The sequence below is a fragment of the Perissodus microlepis genome, chromosome 11 (genome assembly GCF_051167445.1).
Source record: "Perissodus microlepis isolate ML-2025 ecotype Zambia chromosome 11, ASM5116744v1, whole genome shotgun sequence".
In the NCBI taxonomy this organism is placed as follows: domain Eukaryota; kingdom Metazoa; phylum Chordata; class Actinopteri; order Cichliformes; family Cichlidae; genus Perissodus; species Perissodus microlepis.
In genome coordinates, this window is record NC_140471.1 from 25,654,222 (window position 1) to 25,676,463 (window position 22,242).

The 22,242-nt window shown below is 37.8% G+C and overlaps 4 protein-coding genes across 4 annotated transcripts; 3 read left to right on the forward strand and 1 right to left on the reverse strand.

Annotated features, from left to right (window-relative positions):
* Positions 1–1,459: 1,459 nt before the first annotated feature.
* On the reverse strand, positions 1,460–2,822 carry LOC146378013 (uncharacterized). Its single transcript, XM_084943923.1, has 3 exons — positions 2,774–2,822; positions 2,306–2,456; positions 1,460–2,188 (listed from the first exon to the last, which is right to left on the reverse strand). Exons 1-3 carry the CDS (start codon positions 2,811–2,813, stop codon positions 1,612–1,614), a joined length of 768 nt encoding a protein of 255 aa, XP_084800049.1. The 5' UTR covers positions 2,814–2,822; the 3' UTR covers positions 1,460–1,611.
* A 2,596-nt stretch (positions 2,823–5,418) lies between these two features.
* apoa4b.2 (apolipoprotein A-IV b, tandem duplicate 2) lies at positions 5,419–6,957 on the forward strand. The gene is made up of 4 exons (XM_084943675.1): positions 5,419–5,520; positions 5,610–5,661; positions 5,863–6,013; positions 6,150–6,957. Exons 2-4 carry the CDS (start codon positions 5,622–5,624, stop codon positions 6,724–6,726), a joined length of 768 nt encoding a protein of 255 aa, XP_084799801.1. The 5' UTR covers positions 5,419–5,520; positions 5,610–5,621; the 3' UTR covers positions 6,727–6,957.
* A 4,016-nt stretch (positions 6,958–10,973) lies between these two features.
* On the forward strand, positions 10,974–12,904 carry apoeb (apolipoprotein Eb). The gene is made up of 5 exons (XM_084944669.1): positions 10,974–11,041; positions 11,323–11,388; positions 11,487–11,640; positions 11,734–12,021; positions 12,104–12,904. Exons 2-5 carry the CDS (start codon positions 11,346–11,348, stop codon positions 12,447–12,449), a joined length of 831 nt encoding a protein of 276 aa, XP_084800795.1. The 5' UTR covers positions 10,974–11,041; positions 11,323–11,345; the 3' UTR covers positions 12,450–12,904.
* Positions 12,905–16,708: 3,804 nt separating this feature from the next.
* Positions 16,709–17,947, forward strand: apoc1 (apolipoprotein C-I). The gene is made up of 4 exons (XM_084945056.1): positions 16,709–16,842; positions 17,304–17,373; positions 17,472–17,610; positions 17,699–17,947. Exons 2-4 carry the CDS (start codon positions 17,319–17,321, stop codon positions 17,757–17,759), a joined length of 255 nt encoding a protein of 84 aa, XP_084801182.1. The 5' UTR covers positions 16,709–16,842; positions 17,304–17,318; the 3' UTR covers positions 17,760–17,947.
* Positions 17,948–22,242: the final 4,295 nt, after the last annotated feature.

The window sequence follows — 22,242 nt, forward strand, 5'->3', positions numbered from 1 at the left end:
GCTCTAAAGCATGGCCATATTCATATGAGTGAGAAACAAGCGCCATGACCTGAGATCATTTCTAATGATCCAATGACATGCGATACTTATCTTATCACTGCTTGTCAAGCAGAGAAGAAAAGGTCTAGTAACAACCTGTTATCTACATCAAAACAAAATCAGATCGCTGTTTGCTTTCGTGGTGTACAAGGCAAGATGTGTCTTGTTCGGGGGAAAAAAAGAAAAAAAGAAGCTAGTGGACTGTGTTGTAGAGTTTAATGGGAGCAGATACCAGCAAAGGCTCCTTAACAATACCTTTTGGCCATTTTGACTGATAAGAGAATCTGAATAGTCCTTTTTGCTCCCCACACAAGTGCTAATGAGGTATAAAGACAGGCTGAAACACAAACATTTGTAATCAGATTTGCATTTCAAAAGTCTCACAGAGCTTTTACAGCAATTTGAGGAGCGTGTCTCTCATTGAATGCAATCCTTATCACTAACTGCATTTAGGGAAGAATGGATGCTAAGGATTTAGATTTATTTATGTAGGACAGACCTTTAGACATACAAGTAAATTACCCATTGAATCAGTCAAAAAAAAAGGAGAGCAGTAGTAAATAATCAGGAAACAGATGTTTTGTGTGTGTTGTGTGTGCATGTGAATGCGTTGTTATTGTTATTGGACTCTAACCCTCCACGTTGGATGCTGGCACTGTCAGTAGGGGCAAGATAAGAGGGATAAGACCAGGCGTTATACAGTTACAACAACAGGATGATGCACAGTTTCAGGGTTTTGCGTGGGGTGGGGGGTTCAATAAATGCAAAATATGTCAAATTTCATGACAATGTAAAATCCTAAATTCTTTGAATCGAAGGGATTAACTTCTTAGTCTCTTGGATTACATTGGTCAGCTTTTTTTTCAGTTTTGCTGTTGATATATGTAATGTGTAGTTTTAATGGCAAGCATTGAGAAGAACAAAAGTGCCTCTGGGAAAACTAGAAGCCGAAACTCTTGCAGAAGCCTGGACATGTTAAGACATTGGAGCTAAAATACTTTTTGCCTCCTGGGGGAAAAAAAAGAAAGAAAAAAAAAGCAAACACATACATGAACAGACACACACACACACTACTGTTTCTTGTGACCCCGTGTGGTCCCTCCAGCTATTTGTGCATCACTCAAACACATGGAAGAATTCACTGTTGTGTGCTTTCAGAACCACTTCTCATCATACTTTGTCATAGTTTGTGTTGAAACAAGATGTTTCGCGATGAGATTTCTTTCTAGAGTTTCACTTTGTGTAAAAGAGAGAAGTCGATACAAAAGTTAGCCAGATGAATAATTTCCAGATTTTTGTATTTATTTCAGATAACTTAGTGAAATTACAAAAGGGTCACAGTTTCAAACTTCACAACACAATAAAAACGGAATATTTACATTTTTGATAAGTGCAGGGATTTGTTTTAATATGTTTGCACTTATCCATAAATAATGTGGTGGAGGGTGGGGTGCAAAGACTTTAATATTGTTTACAGTACAAGTCAGATATTCAATTATTGTATTTCTTCAAAACAGAGGTAGACCAGCAAGTCCGGTATCTTTGAAAATAATATAGTAGATGGAGGGAGACTTAGTTTGTGTTGACAAAGGACTGGTAGAGGGACATGAGTTGGGCCTGGAGGTCTTGGGCATAGGGGTCGAGCTTTTCCTTAAGGTCTTCTGCATAAGGGGCAACCATTTGTTTCACCAGGTGCGCTCTGTGAGTGAGCTCTACATGGACTTTTTCAGTCATAGGGGCAACACGTTTTTGGAAGTCCCGCAGGTGCTGGTCCACTTTCTGCTTCAGGTCATCTGTGTAGGGACCCAGTTGAGACTGCAGATCCTTTACACTCTGCTCCAAGCTGGTCTTTAGCTCCTCACTCTTCTGCATCAGGGTGGTCCTTAGGGCTTCAGAGTCCAGGGAATCTGCATAAGTAACCAACTCTTGCTTGAGCTGCTCCACTCTCTGATGAACCTGGGTCTGCATGTTCTCAGTGTAGGGCTGGAGCTTCTCCTTGACTGTGTTTAGTTCCTGCGTGACACGTTCTCTCAACACATCAGCTTCTGTGGTAACTTTGGTGATCAGGTCCTGGGCTGCAGGCTGAAGCTGTTCCTGGAGGGTGACTGCATACTTGCCGGCTAAGTCAGCGCTTTCTGTCAGCCGGGCACTAGAGGACAGATAGTGATTGCCAGATCATCAGTGGCTTGAATGACCCCATAACAGTCATGAGGCATATGCCCATCATAGGGCCAGTCATGCTAGTGCAGTGTGTCAAAGAACTTACTTGACTTCTTGTCCAATTGGAGAGTTTCTTATCATCTGGAGTGTATCATCAGCTGTCTGTGTGGCCTTGGCAATGTAATCCCAGAAAACATCGGTCAGCACTTCCAACTGTGGCTTGGGAGCATCAGCATAGAAAAGGTTGGCATGGCAGCCTGTTGGATGGAAACACGCGTGGTGTGAGAACAGTACAGATGTTCAGTTAATTATTGCCATTAACTTTTAACTATAATCAGAAAGTCTTGATGCATGCTCAATCATCCAGGTAAGGAAATCACAAAAAGTTGATTCTGTTCATCTGGATGTAGCGTTTTCAGTGAGAAAAAGGTTTTGTCATTCATCCAAGTGACTTCTTTAGTCTCTGTGAGAGACTCATCCAACTGACTGACACTTGGATTCTTTCAGTGAAAATGCTACGTCCAGATCAACAGAATCACGTTTTTGGGATATAATTAAGAAGCTTGGAAATTACCAGAGAGCGCTGCGACGACTAGTACCATAAACACCTTCATGACTGCAACTAGCTGAAAAACAATAACAGTCTGATTAAGTTTTAAGTAGTCTTAAAAAGGTCATAACTTTTAGATTTGCCTCTTAAAATGTTGTTTAAAACGTAGTGAGATTCTCACCTGCTTTGGGCTTGTGTATCTCTTGAGGTTTAGTGTATGTGTGTTGGAACAGTGCTTCCGTGTATATATACTGATGTCAGATGACAGTAATAGTTAAGAGCACAAAGTCCAGAAGTCCTTGCCATGTTGTAACACCACTTTCCCCCCCTGCTTCTACTGTTTCTTCTGGTTACTATTGTGGTAGCACTTCTGGATTTTAGTATTCTCCTAATGTGAATACATTTATCACTCAACAATAAATCTTGTATTAGTTCTTCTCTCACCCCTCTCTATAAAGTCTTTAGGGTATCATCGGCTTATTAACTGCCCACATTGCTGTTCAGCACTACCAGCCTCTAGATAACTTCAGATAACTTTGGTATGCTAAGATTAGTGGACTTTGTATGAGGGTCAGTGTGACTTAAGTAGTATGAGATGCTTAAATGGTTTCTTAAATTGAAAACTGTGGTTTAAAAAGACCTCAAAATAATCATGTATAATACGATTTTCTTTCACTTCTACTGAACACTTCATAGGTACATTATTTTTTAGCTACTGACATAGTGGTACCTTATTCCTTTGATTGGCATAGATACTAGGGCATGTTAAGTTATTAAAAGAAACTGTTAGAAGAAAGAGTAAGTAAATGTTATTTCCAACTCTCTGGAATGACTTAAAATTTTCATCATAACGACAAGCAATCATTAAGGGTGGAAGCATATCTGACATATTTACATGAAGCATGCAAAAAGCAATTTTCTGTAAATAAGACCTGTCTATGAGATGTATGCATTATGTTGTACATCATGAATTGTGCATAATGAATTGACCTGCAGGAGTATTGAAAAACAATAAGGTTTAAAAAGAGAAATGTACTGCTTTTAGTGTCAAAAACAGGTAGAAACTGTTTGATATTTGATTTCCTTAATGGAATATTAAGGTAGAGGTTAATAATCTACATTCAGTTACAATACAATATGCCAAATGTCACTATCCATAGTAAAAATGTTTGATTTTCTATAGCTTAGAAAAGTAAGTGACACCTGTGGAAGTAACTATTCTCCCACAGGTAGTTTCAGTTGATGCTGATATTGTTTATATTGTTGGTAAGACCTGAGTTTCAGGCAGGGACAGCTCAGTAGGTAGAGTGGTGGCCCCATGATCAGAAGGTCAGTGGTTTGAATCCACTGAATGGCTAACCTGAGGTACCCCTGAGCAACGTACCGTCTCTACACACTGCTCCCCGGGCGCCCAATGGCTGCCCACTGCTTCACAGCGTGAATGGGTTAAATGCAGAGAGGAATTTCCCCATTGGGATCAATAAAGTGTACTTTCTTTCTTTCTATTACTATTATATGACTTGTCTGTGCAGACTTCTAGGTCTGCACAGATAAGACCTAGAAGACAATGACATAGGTATCACCAACGAATCACAATATACTGTTTAACTAGCTGTTATACGTTCACCAGCAGTTTTATTGGTTACCCAATTTCTAGTACTAGATTGGATTCTATTGTACCTACAGAACTGTCTTAATTCCTCATGGCATATATTCAACTGCTGGAAACATTCCTCTGAGATTCTGGTCCATACTGACATGAAAGCATCACACAGTTTCTCCAGATTTGTTGGTTGTGCTTCCATGATGCAAATCTCATGTTCGACCATATTCAAAAATTAATCTATTGGATTGTTGGACGGAAACGTTTATTTGTACTTTTGTCAGACAATTTTTTCAGCTTTATAAATAGTCAAACTGCACTCACAGTACTTTACAGAGGTACCATTTTCAAAAAAAAAAAAAAAATTCTGGTAAAATTGAGATTCAAGTTTCATACACATACACTTGAGAAAAAGAGAAGAACAACAGGAAAAAATGAAATAATTAATACTCAGGACTCCAAAGTGGTTTCTGGCAATTGGACTATGGCATGTCTGATGTGAAACAGCAGCTACTTTGGCCTTCACAAGCTGACAGTGCTCAAGTCTGCTAACCTTTGATCAGACTTACACATAGGCCTGCTGAACACTGCCCTGACACAGAAGCAGTGTTGCTGGCAAAATGTAAAACTAAGAGAGACAATAAAATACCTACTGTACACGTAATCAAGTAGGACAACAAAGACATTAAAGCAATAGACTCTATCTGTCTTGGCAGAGGGTTATCACTGACTTGGAAAAAACCTATCAGCTAAGTGATTACAGACTAGCCTGTGTGGGTCGGTTGAGGTTAGACTTATGGATTTTGTATCACTCTAACAGTGGTCAATCATCAAAATACAGCATTCGAGTAGTTTTTAAATTGAAGACAATAGGTGTTCTTGGTTTTTTCTTGTTTTTTTAATGGACAACTCACAAATGATGACTAATGTGTGTACTTGTGTATATTGGGCTATACGCTCAGTGTGTATTCGTGTCAAAGAGGCGTGCTGCATGGATTATCTGGCACAAGATGTCAGTAAAGATAGCTGAGTGAGGCAAGGTGACAGCAAAGCACTAATGTTTGGACTTTGTGATCATTGCTGTCTGCCTTGCTATATAAGCCTCAGGTCCTCACCAGTTTAATACAAGCACTACCAAGTGGACTTACAGATACACTAACAAACTCAGGTAAGATGGAAAACTAAAAGAATCTTTCTTTGACTGTTAACTGTGTTGTTAACATGCTGTGGTAACTAACTGGTCTTTTCTTGTTACAGTGTCTAAGAGCCATGAAGGTCCTTGCTGTGCTCGTCCTAGCTGTTTTCACTGGTGAGTATAAGAAAAATCATTATTCTACTATAAATTTTGGCTCATGAGAACATATATACATAATTAGCAACTATTCCACTCAAGATAAAGAAAAACTTTGGTGATCAGTGAATATGACCTGTATAAATGTCAAATCCCAGTGAATATACAAAGCTGAAATATCTGCACTACTCTGAATTTATTCATGTCTCCATTAAACAGGCTGCAATGCCAACCTTTTTTATGCTGATGCACCCAAGCCACAGCTGGAGGTGGTGACTGATGCCTTCTGGGATTATGTTGCCAAAGCTACACAGACAGCTGAAGAAACCGTGAAGATGATTAGATCATCTCAGTTCGGACAGGACGTCAGGTAGATCATACAAAACTTGCTAATTATGTTAACAGACAACAAATTATAGTATTGCCTAAAATATTCAGGATAAGCTAGAAATATAACTGCGCTGCCTTGTATTCACTATCTTTTTTTTCTTATTATTTTAATCTAGTGCCCGCCTGACAGAAAGTGTTGATGCTGCCAACAAGTATGCCGTCACCCTCCAGGAGCAGCTTCCACCTACAGCCCAGGACCTGATCACCAAAGTCACAACAGAGGCTGATGTGTTGAGAGATCGTGTGATCCAAGATCTGAGCACAGTCAGAGAGAGGCTCGAGCCTTACACTGACAACATTCAGACACAGGTCCAGCAGAAGGTTGAGCAGCTCAAACAGGAGTTGGCCACCTACACAGATTCCCTGGACACTGAGGCCCTGAGGACCACCCTGACGCAGAAGAGCGAAGAGCTAAAGACCAGCCTGGAGCAGAGCGTGAAAGACCTGCAGACTCAGCTTGGTCCCTACACTGATGACCTGAAGCAGAAGGTGGACCAGCATCTGCAAGACTTCAAGGAGAAAGTGGCCCCCTTGACTGAGCGGGTGCAGAGTCAGATTGCACAGAGAGCCCAGCAGGTGAAAGAAATGGCCACCCCCTACGTTGATGAGCTGAGAGAAAGGCTGGACCCATATGCTCAGAACCTCCAGTCTCGTCTCACCTCCCTTTATGAATCCTTTGTTAAAGCCAATTAAGTTAACATCCACCTCACATGAAACAGAAAAAAGTGCATCTAAAGTGCATCTAAAGAATTCCAAATACCAAGGACATGTTCCTGGTATCTGGAATTTTAAAAAAAATCAGATGTTGTTTGATATATTTACAGTTTTAAAAAAACAGTTGATGCATACAAAAAATATGTGTTGGTCTGTGACCACAAACAGTTTTCATATGTTGTAGAAAATAAAGTGAAAGCAAAACTATAATTTCTGAGCCTGTTGTCTTATTTGAGTCAAGGTGATGTTAGATAAGTGTGGGTACCTGGAAAATATATTTCTTTAAACTTTAACACAAGAAGTAACTAGACAAAATTAAAAAAAAAAAAAAAAGATTTGTATCATGACCTAAGAGATTTGCGGTTTGTTCATGTTAGTTGTCTTTAAAAGCACTTTTTTCAGGACTGGTGATTTGATGACTCGTTAATAGCTATTATAGAAAATTTTTCATGCTATAAAGTACATAGATCTATATGAGGTTTTACTTGTAGATTTGGGCTACTTGGACAGCTGGAAGGAAGCTTGTACATTGTCATTTAGCAAAAATCACTGGTTAAGCTTTCTTGTTTGTTCAGTGGCTGCTTGCAAAGGTTTGGCCCCCGGCACACCCCTGTTAGATAAAATTGTGGGTATTGGACAGGGCATGTTCAGGTTTGTTTCTGCAAGTCTGGAAGTTCATAAACATCTCCAGCTCCCACTTTGTTTTCGCTTTTGTGCCTCCATCCCCGCTGCCAGATTGCTCCCACGCTGCCTTACCCAGTGGCAAACAAAATTCCTCTGCTCTGCCCCAAGCTGTCACAGACTCTCCACAATGTTAACTCTCCAAGATCAGCTTAAAGTTTACAATATTATTCTTACTATTATTAAAACATAATATCTTGGTTTAAGAAAAACTGTATGACAATGGAAGAAAAAAATAGGAGAAAACAAAAAAATGTTTTGAGCTCCTGGCTCACTTTTAATTTTGTTCACTTTGACACAGAATTCGGTTGAAAAAAAAAAAAATACAACATAGACAAAAAAAAAAGCTGTGTCATTCTGAAAAGCACATGCTGGTACATTTCACATGAAGTGCTTTCAGAATTAAATATGAGGCGGGGTTAACCCCTCTCTGAAGAACTGCACTGGCAAATTGTTCAAAAGTGCAAGAATGACTTTTCTCAGTGTAAAGCTCCAAGAATTACTTCAATAACTCGTTTATTTAATCAGTAGAGGTAATTAGTGATTGGCAGTATGAAAGTATGAAAATGTAATTATCTTTCTAGTGATAAATAAACAAATAAATAAATAAACCTATTTCCCAATAATATCAACTGACTTTGTTGGTGACCAAGGATGAACATGTTGCTGTATGATCTCTGTTGCTGGATCCACATATAAGGCTTTATTAATTTAACCTGAAACACTGAATGCAATGTTGGCTTACACTTTCACTCTCAGAAGTCTGCAGTGTAACTTTTGGTTATGGAAATTCTGCTGTTGCAAGCATTTGAGTCGAGTCAGCATGCTACAGTCATGCCACTCCCCCTATCAGGGATTCAAACCACAGATGTTGAGGTTGTGTGGGTTGTGTGGTTTTATAGCTTTTAACGTGAAAACAGGCATTAACTACAGTAACCTCACTGACTCATCTAAACAGACGACTGCCTATTTAATGGAGTGAGATCATCCCAACCAAAAAGTCAAATTCCTTAAACTTTATTCAAGTGAACAACATCAGGGTTACTTTTGTTCAAACTGTCTGTTGCTGTGAAGCAAAAAAGGAGAAGCCGTTACAGTCTGGATGACTGTGCCAGATGTTTTATTGTATTACCTCATAGTTCCTCTTGTTTCTCTCTCTTTCACTTCTCCGTCTGTCTTGTTGATCTTTGTCCTGATGGCATGGCAAAGTTAGGATGAGACTGAGTTCCTGCAGTCTGGCCACTTGTTACACGCATGGTCAAGATGGTCTATTTTTTTCTGCAAGAATAGTCACAAAGCCTCTTGTCTGTATTTGTAATCACCATGATGAAAATAAGTCTTAGTAGCTAATGTTGGAGACTGTTGCATACAAACTGTTGAACATGCTCCTCATGGAAATAAGATCCCAAATGTTGCATGACAATGTTTTTGGTAGTAAAATGTAATTGCTTTGTGTTTGAACAAATGAACTGTAGTTGAACATACAGTATTTTAGCTTGTGACTCCTGCAGTGACATACACTATACCCGTTTTTGTCTTGGAATAAGGATCGAAAGGTCTTTATTTTAGCACAGCTGTACCTAAACATTCTGAGTTTAACTGAAAATAATAAATAAATCCCAGTTTCATGACTTCTTTCCTCTCATTGTTCTCCCCTTTATCTACTGTTCTGATTTTATCTGTTTTGAGTTTATATACTGTTTTGTTTGTTTGTTTGTTTGTTAATTAGTTAGTTAGTTTGTTTGCTTGTTTTAATCAATTTTAAATCATGCTTTTTATTTGTTTTTGTTTCTAATGTCTCTGTAAAGCACTTTGAATCACCTTGTTGTTGAATTGTGCTATACAAATAAACTTGCCTTGCCTTGCCTTGCTTTTAAGGAGAACAAAGGATTTTTCAAATACCTCTATACAGACTGACCTCTTTGGGTTATCATATTGTAATGTTATCACGTAAACATGTTAATTACCTGACCAAACCCATTTGAACTTTGGCCCTAATTACAAAAGAGAAAAACCAATTGGGCTGACAACAAAAAAGACAAGGCCCGAAGGGCAAATGTCATTATACGTGGGCAAGAGTGAACTCATCCTGCAACTTGTTCGGCAGAAATATGTGAATTTTATCAAATGTAACAATAATAATTCACAGTCAATGCAACAACAAACCTTTAAAGCTTTTAAAGTAATGTAAATGCAGGAAAAATATGCACAATGTCCCATGACTGTTCTGTCCTGCTGCTAAACAAATATTTGGTGTTTAACAAGCAGGGGTAAGTAACTTCTTTCTACACCAAACTTCCTCTGACTTACACCAGTTTCAAAATCCTGGAAATTTTCAGAATACGATTGGTTGTGAAAGCCTTCAACATAAAACCCATGTTTTATTTTTTCCTCTGTCACATCTGTATAATTTAGATCTTTTGCTCAATATGCTCACTTTGTTCATCGGATTTATTACCTGTAATCCTTCTTTTGTACAGCGGGCATGTTGAGGGTTACCTAATGTGTCCCCGAGTCTGAACATGCTCATCATGTTGGGGTAACGCCTTCTGGCACTTACTGGATATTTGTTTTATTTTATGTCTGCACGAAAAAAAAAAAAAGATTTAGGAACTAGAAAGTGGAAAATACAAGGAGGTGCATATGATATGCAAACAGTAAAACCACTCATACTATATTCAGTTGAATGTGAGAGCAGGAATGTCATGCAAATGTGCCATGTGTTTGGGGGTTGCATGTCTATATGGGGTGAAAAGGTGAGGTGTCAATACTGTCTGTGTATTTAGATTGAAATGCATCTGTGAAAGGCTGCTTTACACCCTGGAGCCGAAACATGAGGATTTGTATTCAGGGAGCACATGGTGATAACATCAAAGAAATCATGCAAAGTTGTGAACAGCCTCCTAAGTTATTCAAGCATCTGTAACAAACCTACAATGAGCACTACAGGGGGGGACTATTTTCCAAATGGCAATACTGCAATAAAAAGGTTAGAAAAAATACAGGAAAACACACAAGTGATTTGCGAAATAAACACCAATGACACTATCTAAAACTTGTGTTTCTGCATGCTCACAAACGGTTTAATTATTTTGGCAACTGTTCAAAACAATTAAAAACATATGAGTAGGCTACTTAAGATCTTTTTGATACATTATGTAGGTTATGGCTTTATTTGTATTTCATTTTGCACTAATAATCTATACGTCAATAAGGGCATTAAATCTCTGACGGAGAAACTTTTACTCTAAAGTTTTTATTTTTTATTTCTTTAGATACTGCTTTTGCTAATAAATTTAAGAATAAAAACGTGAAAACGGAATAATGTGACGAATATTTGTCGTTGCGTTGAACGTGGAACTTTTACCCCGTTTGTTCTCGTGACAACCAGATTGCTCAATCCCCCCTCCAACAAAGCACACCGTTTAGGTTTCGGTGGCACGTTAGGCAGAAGAAAACATGATTATCTGCAGACAAATCAACATCATCATCACCATCGCGCGAGCGTGCCCGCGCGATCGCTCTCTGCGCAACACGCGCAGAGACAGCCTCCCAGGGCTATAAAAACCCCCAGTCACCAACTAAAGAGCACGGAGGAATCTCAACCTCACAGGTGAGTGAAAGACGATAGAAAGAACGGAGGAACATGCTGTCCTCTTTTGTTTGATGCAAAGTCTTAGAAATTATGAAGTTTCACTTTAGTTATTGGCTGAGTTTACTTTTGCACATATGTGTTAAACGTAAAACTCGCTTTGTTTTTTTTTTTTTTTTTTTTTTTTTTTTAATTTCCAGTTCATATCGTAGTTTATAAAAACACAGTAAATAGTGTGGAAGATGCAAATGTAAATGTTATTGTGTTGCTGATTTTCTGAGCGTTCCTTATGCTTTTCATAGGTGTATCTGACTATCTAACAACCATGAAGGCTGTAGCCCTGATCCTTGCTCTGGCAGTCATCACTGGTAGGTGGACTTACTTGCTGGTTTAGTATTTATCAGTCACACTTTATTATATCTGAGTTACTTTATTTATCCATGCTTTCTATGTGTGCCCACTATAGGCTGCAATGGCCGTGCTGTTCGCCAGGCTGAAGCCACTAAAAATCCATGGGAGGAAAGTGTGGATCGCTTCTGGGAGTACATTGCCAAGCTGGGCCAAAATGCTGATGGAGTTGTGGAGAACCTCAAGGCCTCTCAGCTCAGCAGGGAGTTAGAGTAAGTGAAGCTGAGCAATTAATCAGTACTTTCCTTTGTTTTTTCTTGCACTGATCTTGCATTGATTAGTGTTTCTTGTTCTTCTGCTTCTAGCACTCTGATCACTGACACCATGGCAGAGCTTGAAACATACAAAAATAACATTCAGACCAAGCTGGTTCCCTACACTGAGACCTCCACTGCCCAGCTTTCTCAAGACGTTCAGCTTCTGATCAACAGACTTCAGAAGGACATGCTTGATGCCAAAGAGCGCGGTACTGAGTATCACAGTGAGCTCCAGGCTATGGTGGACCATAACACTGGTGATCTCGAAAGCCGCATGAACAACTTCATCCATAAACTGCAGAAGCGCCTCAATAAGGACATTGAGGAGATTCGCAAGTAAGTTGGACAGAAACTTTTAGAATTCTCTCTTGCGTTTAGAAATATAAACTTTAATCGAACCATTTCTTTCTTATTTTAGCACTGTGGCCACCTACATGGGTGAGATCCAGTCCCGTGCCTCCCAGAACCTGGATACAGTGAAGGAGCATGTTGAGCCCTATGTCCAGCAGGCCAATGACAACACCAATAAGAAGCTGAGTGACATCACTGCTATGTTGCAGACACAGGCTGAGGGCCTGGGTCAGCAGCTGGAGACCCAGGCTGAGGGCATCAGGACCCAGCTGGAGGCCACTGCAGAGGAACTGCGCACCTCAGTTCAGGGGAAGATTGAAGAGATGACAGAATTGTTCTCCCCCTATGCCACCAAGATCCGTGAGCAGTTTGAGGAGATTGTAGACAAGATCAAGGAGTCAACCACTGCCTAAAGAGAGACTCTGAAAGTGGTAGATGGTTGGTGAAATGGCTACACTGCTGATTTCTTTACACCCAGGTAAAATGAGAAAAGGAGAAAGTTGCTAGTGTTCAGGATATGGGGGTTGAATAGAGAGACAAGGGAGGATAAGGTGCAGAACAGTCAGCAGGTGTGTTCTTCCTTCTGCACAGTCACCCTTTCTTATTTTCTCATTGACTCCCTTAATCAGTGAACACAAGCACCACAGTCAATAACAACCTTTCTTATGCAAAAAGACAACAATTATTTGTAATATCCTTTGCTTTTAACTGTTATATCCGTCTATTCCCACAAGTTTTTGTATTCAATTTCTACATTTTGTTTGGTTATTACCGCAGAGTTTCAGCTTGAGCTTGAGATTTCATCCCGTTATCCTCCGATGCACATAACAACAATGTCTTTCATTTCAATAAATGCAGTGAACAACGATGAGTGCTATCTCGTTTCTTCTAGAAGTGATACCGAACCAACAAAAATGAGTCCTGTTTATTGTTGTTTCTGTGTTGCACTTCACAGAGAAATGGATCGTAAAATTACTTGATGCAAATAATCAGTGAGTAAAATGTAACACCTGTCTGTACTTCACAAGTGTGGTTAACATGTTGTATGCCCACCATGCTGCTCTCTGTAAGTGCACTTTCTTTAACTGCAGGGTGCTGAACAGTGCTGAGTAAATAAAGAACCTAGAAAAAATAGTTCCTTTCACTGTTTGTTTTTCTTATCAAACATTAATGAGCAATCTATTATTTAACTTTGGGTTCAGTTACACCTGATGAGTGGAAACAGCTGATGCTGTTGGTGACTATTTTAAATAATTACATTACTGCTTTATAATGTTGACGAGATGCAATTAATGCTTGGAAACTGGATTATTTTGCATAATGATGCTATGGCATTATAAAGTATAACATGTCTAAAATCATCTATAAAAGAATAGCGGTCTTCATGGCTTTTACTAGTAAGATTATCAAGCCATTTAAAAAACGTAGCGCCCCTGTGCTGCTGTCACATTGTTATATTTGGCAGTGGTTACATAAGACCATGTGAGTATTTATATAATGGCTTATATAAAGCAGGGGTTAGCACTGTTGCCTCATGTTAAAAAGGTTCTGGGTTCAAAGACCAGCTGGGTCGTATTGTGTTGCTTTTCCTTGTGGTTAAGTTTCTTCTGGGTGCTTCAGTTTTCTCCCACAGTGCAAAAACATGCTTATTAGGTTACTTGACTAATCTAAATTGCTCATTGGTGGAACGCATAAAACATGATGACTTATATGTCTCTACTTGTCCACTTTGTGATTGACAGGTGACTTCTTCCCGGTGTATTTGCTTCTCACCTAGTGTTAAAAGGGATGGGTTCAGTTCCAAATCCCCCCCACCTACATCCTCCATAGCAATCATAATGGATAAGTGCAATAACAAGAACATTTGAAATTAAAGCCAGGCTCCCTGTCTGTTCCTCTACTCCACCATAAGCATCAGGATTTTTTTGGTTTGCCTTCCTTGTTCAGCCACCCCCTTACATCCCTTAGTTTACCCTTTTCTAGTCCAAACTTGTTAAAAATCTCCCTTGAGATTCCTTTCTCTTGATCCCAGTAGGCATTTGGGAACATTCTGTGCCACAGATTAAATTACCATTGAGGTGATGGTTATCTTGCCTAAAATTTATTTTATAAGTAAACCACCACCAATATAGAATAAGAGACTTTGACATATATAGAAAACTGCTTATTTTTCCCATCTTTCCCCGTATTTTGTCCAAAACTTTTTTTCAACTAGCGGTTTTAGTAGTGTAAGAGGATTTTAAGAACAAAATTATGTTTTTTAACTTCAGTTCAAAGGCACCATTCACAGGAAAAAAGGTGGCTTCAGCTGTCATACGCTGGAAATTGTCCTTTAAATGAAAAAGGGTAAAAATGGCTGTTTAAACACAGCATGATTTTCTCTTTGAAGTTTGAGCCCGAGGCCAGTAGGGGACACCATTTGTCCCCTGTTCAGATTTTCTTCTCCACTTGAATCCAGGAAACACAAAGATGCAGCTGTGTTTTCTTTATTGGGAGAATAAGTAAACTATACGTGCCACATAAAGAAACATAAACGGTGCTTCGAGAGCACACATTTTTGAGGATTAAGTTTCTGCAGTCGAGACACAAAATGACTTTAGAAATTTCACATTATTTGATAAAAATACAAATTATTGTGAATGCAACCTGAAATTAAAAGCAATACAAGAATAGTGAAACACAATAAAATGACTCTTGATGAGAAGTGTAAGATTTGTCCATGTTCCTGCCACACCAAACGGTTTTCTAATGGAAAAACTTTGATAACACTCTACTTACTTTCCCTGACTTTCTACTTTACATCTTTTTTTTCCAAAATAATCATCAGTTCTCTCTGATACAGAAAGTTATATCTATTTTATTGTATGTTTTTTTTCCTGAATTGACTAGATTTAATCAGTTTCTTTTCTCTTCAAAACATGTTTACCCTTTCTACCAGTGCTAAAGGGCATTGAAGAGTGACTAATGATATGACTACGTGTTTATCCTCGGTGAAATCACTTCTTTCAGGAACCAGGGTTTATTTGGAACAGACAAGTGAAACTCCTACAGTACACAGTCAACTGTGTTAAAGGATCAGTCATGGATGGTAAAAACAGGAAAACCACAAGCATCCTGCTACCTCAGCAATTCTGCTCTGTCTGCTGTACTATAGGGCGTCTGCACTCTAAGTGCTAAGAATTAAAGGAAAAGAAGAAGAAGGAAAAAAAACAGCTATTTAGCAGGTGCTATCTAGCCCATGACTGCTAGTAACCCCAAAAACATCCCTGCAGAGATTTTACCTCCTTTTAAAACCCCCACTCTTCTCACCATCCTTTTCACCTTCTTCAGAGCTGGCACACAACATCAGTCACCACAGGGGCCTTGGCCAAACACAAAAACAGCCCTCCTGTAAGCTTGTTATTCCAAATTGTGAGCACACAAGACATGCACTTTCACGCCCTATGCCTCCTACAATTATTCAAGAGGAGTTTCTGTGCACGCAAGCTCAAGCTCATAAATAAGCCCACCAGCCACTCCATTACAAAAGAGATGGAGATGCTGAGGCATGTTAAGTCGTATTTAAGTCAATTAGACCAGTCATCATAGCAGTAACACCTTATAGGCCAAGTCATCAGCAACAAATGGACATTGGCCTTTTGCATCAGACTGCTTGCTGTGAAAACAAAATGTTAAGCAATGAGGTCTTTGAATTGGTAGATGCAGACTTCCTGGCTCTAACTCGGCTCATAATAGGGATTACTGTAGTTCATTCAACTGTACTGTTTTTCCGGTGCAAACTGACAAATTGGAGCATGTATAGTTTTGTCCACTTACTCCTCTTATAAGCAAGGGGAGGTTTGTATAAGACAGATATGAAAAAAAGAACTTTATCTGCTGCTTTTGACTTTCTAAAACCAAACAAATAACAAACGATGTCATGTTACATCAATGTTAATGTTCATTAGGGTTGAGCTATTATGACACTATCCGTAGGAGTAGAGTTGAAAAAAAAAAACTTTCTGCTGAACAGTTATTTAATGATAGCAGTTAAGGTTTGCTCCAACCTCTAAAATATCATGTAAAATGCAAGAAAAGAAAGAAACATAGAACATTTCAGAGAAAGTTTGTGTTAAAAATGTGCACCATGTATCAAAAGCAGGCAGATTTAACCAGTATTCATTGCAGTCTAGTCACCCCACATTAAAAAGTATTAAAGACAAAGTGTTTGATACAATTTAAAATTTAGCCAGAGCTTCAGGTCCAAAGGAGGTTCCAGATGGTCAGTTGGTGATGATTATATCACTATTGAACTATTGTTCTTCTACATCATATCTCACCTTATCTACTAAGCTGCTGTTTCTGCCATGAATGCACATATCTTCATATCCTTGTGATTTGATTTTTTCAAAAGTATATATACACATACTTATATTGTCTTTATGCTTTTCAATGTCTCTCATGCTTTTTTTCTGAGTACTACTTGTAAATAATAATTACACATAATACATCACTTCATGACTGTAATCTAGAGTCTCTCTCTCTCTCTCTTTCTCTCTCTCTTCCTCGCTCTCTCTCTTTTATCACCGTGGTGGATATCACACAATCTTGCTGCATAATGAATTTGAGCACGTCTCTATCACAATCAACATATCTTCATGTAACTCATGTGCTGGTCAATAAAAGGGGCAGAGACGACTCAAGGTCACCACTTGTACGTGTTGTCTGGTGTTTACGTCACTCTCCTAAAACCAAGCGCTTATAAAGAGGGACGCACATAGGCTTTTAAAGGCACTTGATTTTTTTTCTCTTCTGAGACAAAAACAGGTATGTATATTTTTTTAATTTATATTTTTATATATATATATATATATATATAGTATTTTATAGGACTAAAAAAGAATCTTTTGAAAGTTTATTAAAGATTGCAGAGACATGCACTTTAGTAGACAAAGAGCATGAAATAATTCAAAACCTTTGTTTGTTTGTTTGTTTGGTTTGTTTGTTTGGTTTTGTGTGTGTGTGTGTCTGTGGTTCTTTTTGTTTTGTTTTCTTTAATAAAAATATCATGACCAAATGTGCTTTATCGGTAAAATGGTCAGTTTTGTAAACTCAAAGTAGAGAAATAACAGACGAAAAGTAAAAGGAGCTGTCCAGTCACCTTGGTGCTGACATGCAGAGGTGCAATTTTTAAAGAAAGATAAACGTTAACTGTTTTCCACTTTCATTAGTGATCCTCAGCAAATGTGTGAAAAAAGACAAAAAATCTGTCCCTTTTATATTCTCAGTCATTTACAGCAAAAATGAGACTGTACCTTGCAGTTGCCGTGCTGATGCTGGCTTTTGTGGCATACACAGGTAGGCTACTTGGCTTTAAACATATCCTGTTCCAGTCATACTGTTCTTATTTCACATGATGCAAATTTCCCTCTCTTTGAATATGCCTCCATCTACAGAGGCCCAAGACGATACCAGCTTTAAGGACAAATTTGACAGGTTTGGTCAGAAATTGACTGAAATTGGTCAGTCCCTCGCTGAAAAAACTAAGACTGCCTTCGATGATATACACAACAGCGAATTTGGAACCAGCACCAGGTACTCTAACATACAGGGAATAAGCAGATTTATTCATATAGGCACACACACAATTCAACGCCATCTAACTCGTGTTTATTTTGCCCAGGAACTGGTTCTCAGATGCCTTTCAGAAGATGAAAGCCAAATTCGGGGAAATGAGTCAGTAGAAAAGCGGACAGGAACCTGTCGCTAGCCAGCAACCAGCCTAAGATGCTCACTCTGCTCGTGGGTGGCCGATATTTCACATGTCACGTTGCTCTACACAGACTAAATAATTATGTTACCTGTAAAGAGTGTAATCTTTTATTTTTTTTGAAAAGTGCAATAAAGAAATTGCAAATATTTTAAAACAAAATTGTGGGTGATCCTCAATTTGTGGCCATGCAAAGAATGAAAACATGACATGACGTGTGTGTGTGTGTGTGTGTGTGCGTGTATTGTTGTATTCACTGATTAAAAGAGTTCTTGATTGTACTGTGGCATGGTAGCAGTATCATCTTGTAGGTCAAGTCATCAGCAACAAATGGACATTGGCCTTTTGCATCAGACGGCTTGCTGTGAAAACAAAATGTTGAGAAATGAGGTCTTTGACTTCCTGGCTCTAACTCAGGTCACAGTTACTATAGGTTATTGTTGTAGTTCATTCTCCTTTTTTCATTGCAACTATCTGACAAAATGGACCACATAAAGTTTTGCCCACTTACTCCTCTTTTAAATGAGGACAGGAATGTTTAAGCCGCAAAGAAGGAATAAAAGTCTAAAGAAGGTAGGATGTGAAAAAAAGGGAAACAAGACAAAAAGGACAATTTGAGCAACGGAAACAAAAAAACATTCACGTCTGTTAGATAAACTGCTCAGCATTGTAGTAAGCACTCAGTTAATTTAAAAGTAATCATCTAACATGTAAATAATGGCGATTGCATGTTTCAGCAGAATGATTTTTTTTCCATTAAAGTTTTACTGTTGCTGATGCATAAAAATAAAACTTACTTTCCCCTTTTATTAAGTATGTGTGTGATACAATGAGACTTTTAAGTAAAAAATAATAATATTTATACAATTGCAAATGTTTGTAAGTCAGACTTCTCAATTCTTGAATCAATAAACAACAGAAGTTACAATAATGCAAACAAACAAACAAAAAACGAACAACTGAAAAATATATTTTTAGATACAGTCTGATCTTAACAATTGACATAATCTTTACAAAGACAAATTTTTATTCAGTATTCAGTGCAGTCTAGTCATTAATTATTAAAAAGCAATAAAGCACTTTTTCTTTTTACACAGTTTGAAATCGTGGCCACCACTCCAGATTTTAGAATTGTTAATAATTATATCACTACTGAAATGTGTTATTTTACGTGATGAACTGATCCCTTAGGAAAGTACATATCTAAATATACTCAATATACAATTTAATGTGATAAATCTTTCTGTTTTTTTTAATCAATGCATACATTAGAATACATTTCATTACAATTAATGTCGTTCAGAAAGTGCTGTAACTGAGTTCATAGATTTAATTCCTCCACTGTTGCCATGTGCCAACACAAGCTACCTAAACACTATTCCCAAAGATATTGATTATTTTATTAGTACAGTTACATCCTTGCTGCATATGACCCTGGATACTCTGGATACTCCTCTGAAAAAGAAAACCTAAAATCAGAAATAAAAAGTACTTGTCAGCCTTAAATGAGAACCCAAAGCTGAAGATGAAATTCTGTCTCATTAATGTAGAAGATCCTCACTTACCCTGGAAAAAGAGTTTGTTGCTCTATAAATAAGCACCTGTAAAGCTAGACCATCTTTCTACTTGTCACTGATTGAAGACAATAAGGACAACCTTGGGTTTTTTGTTGTTAGGCTGACAAAAAGTCATAGCTCTGTTTAGCTAATGATCAATAAAGCCAGTAGTTAAGTCCTCTGATCTTAACTAGTAATGATTTATGTATTAGTTTATTAAAACTTTATATACTGGCATGGAGACTTGCAGGTCAATGAAGAATGAAGAGAATGAGCTTTTCTCAGGAAATTAATGTACTCAAAACATCAACTTTTGGTTTGTTTGTTTGTTTGCTTTACAGTTATTCATATCGTAAACTTTGATATTTTAAAACTCAAAGTAAACATACGCAGGTAGGCCACTCTTGGCTTTAAACATATCCTGTCTCAGGCGTTCCTTTCTTTGCACTCCTTGTAAATTTTCCTCTCTTTGATTATCAGATTATCACCTCCATCTGCAGAGGCTTTTCCAGTTAAAAGTTAAGAAATATCAATTTGGTTTGATTGAAAGTAGAAAAGATGACAAGATCCTATCACTAGCCTGGAGCTAGCCCTTCACCAACAAGATGCTCATTCTCACGCATGAAGGCTGATATTTCAGATAACATGTTGCTCTGCACACATAAGTCTGTAATCTTTGAAGATTTTTTTTCAAATTTAATTTTTTTAAGTTATCCTCAGTTTTTGTCCATACAATAACAATGTATATTTTATTGATCCATGTGGGGAAATTCCTCTATGCATTTAACCCATTCACTCAGTGAAGCAGTGGGCAGCCATTGGGCACCTGGGGAGCAGTGTGTAGAGACGGTACCTCAGGGTAGCCGATTAGTGCATTTGATCCGCCGATCTTCCGATTATGGGGCCACCACTCTACCTACTGAGCTATCCCTGCCCTAGGAAATTCTGTAATAAATTTAAGCACTGATTAAACGCTTCCTGTCTATTACAGAAGACCGTCCATATGCTTTGCACACCATTGGATCCTAACTGGATTGAAGTTTTTAAACTCTCACTTGTTGCTTAAACTCCATGGAAAATCAATAACAACCTGAGAGGTGTGATTCATTTTAACAGATGAAATTATTTATGCAGAAGATGAAGACTTGATGAAGATAAGAGAATACACGTACCGCATATATCTATCTATCTATCTATCTATCTATCTATCTATCTATCTATCTATCTATCTATCTATCTATGTATATATATATATATATATATATATATATATATATACTGTGCCCTGTTTATTTAAAATAAAATAAATGATCTAAAATATATGTTTCAATCAAGTGCCAGAGACTGTCAAATTGATTAAAATAAATAAATAGATAAATGAAAAGAAATGGTTGGAGTATCAAGTGACTATAAGCAATATTGTTTTGATACATCATTTCAATGTGTCTGCTCAGATTATTTTTGTTTTTTATAGAAACACATAACTATGGTATTCCAATTTTGGCCATTCTAAAAACAACAAAAGGTCTGTGAACCACCTTTGAAGTACTTCCAGAATCCAGGCCTAAACACTGTTATATGAACTTCTTTAATTACCTACCATTAACATATGTGGAATGTCTAAGTAAATTTGGAGAATTATGTATTTGTCTACCAATGGCCATTAAAAATCTGACTAGTTTTTTCAAAGGCTACCAAGTAACATCTAATAGATATTAATCCATTTGTGTCAGTAATTTGAAGCAAAGGTCAAGTGCCAACATGGCTTTGTGCATTTCACAACACCTGGGATAAAGCCACTGTTTATGATGAGTTAATAATCAGCAAGTTGTTCCAGTTCATTGATTTCTGTTTCCCTGAAGAGAACAACCTGACAGAGGTCAACTGCTGGTGCAGACATGGGCGCGCAATTGATATCACCTGTTTGAAATTGTTGTGAAATTAGTTTCACTTTAAGGTAATGTCAGGTAAAGCTTCAAAGCTTTAATGTTCTTGAAGGTGCGATCTTTTGCAAAGCTGTTTATACATCACTTTTATCTTGGTGTACCTTATAAACAGGCAGTTTCTGCATTGTAATAGTTTTTCTTCTGTTTTTTTCTAAGTTGCAGCCTTTTTCAGGGACACACATACACAATGTTTACTTTGTACTGTCCAGATGTTTAACATAAAGCAGTTTAAAGACAAGGGCAACAGAATTTTGATCCAGCATATTTAGACAGCTGCAAGACCAGGTTTGTGAGTACAGTGCTCTTATGAAACATAATCTGAACATTAGTGCTGAGCTGTTTCCATATGGAAGAGCAGACTCTGAGGACTGCAACACAAAATCAATTTTATGGTGGACTCTGCCCACAGAAATGCTTTGCTTAGCTGAAAATGTTTATCTGTCTGAAACTTTTGCTCCAGATTTTTACTTAAAATCTGTGGTGCTGGAAGACAGACTTTGACTTCTCTGTAAATACAGCGCATATCAACGTCTGCCAAAAATAGAGATACCTAAACCAAAGTGTATTTGCTCAGTGGTGGAACTCAGCTTCGGTTGATTAGGAAAAGATCCCAAGAGTTTGGGACTTTATTTAAAAAATTAGATTTTACTAACATTCATATTGTAACACAGTGATACTTAACATGAAAGACAAATCATAACACATTGCAAATGGTAGATCTGTGTTAAATGGATTAAACCAATTTTTCCCAAACAAGTAAAAGTTCCATCTTTCAAAAAGGTATAAAACTAACTACCTAAACTAAAACTTAACTCAAATGTCTTTGAATGCCCTGTCAGGTGTGAGTGTTTTTTTTTAGCTAAGACAACAAAACTTTTCAAAGTCAAATTAGGGAGAAAATAAAACCATAATAAGACTTGTTGATTTGCTACCGGTGAATCAAAGAAAAAAAAAA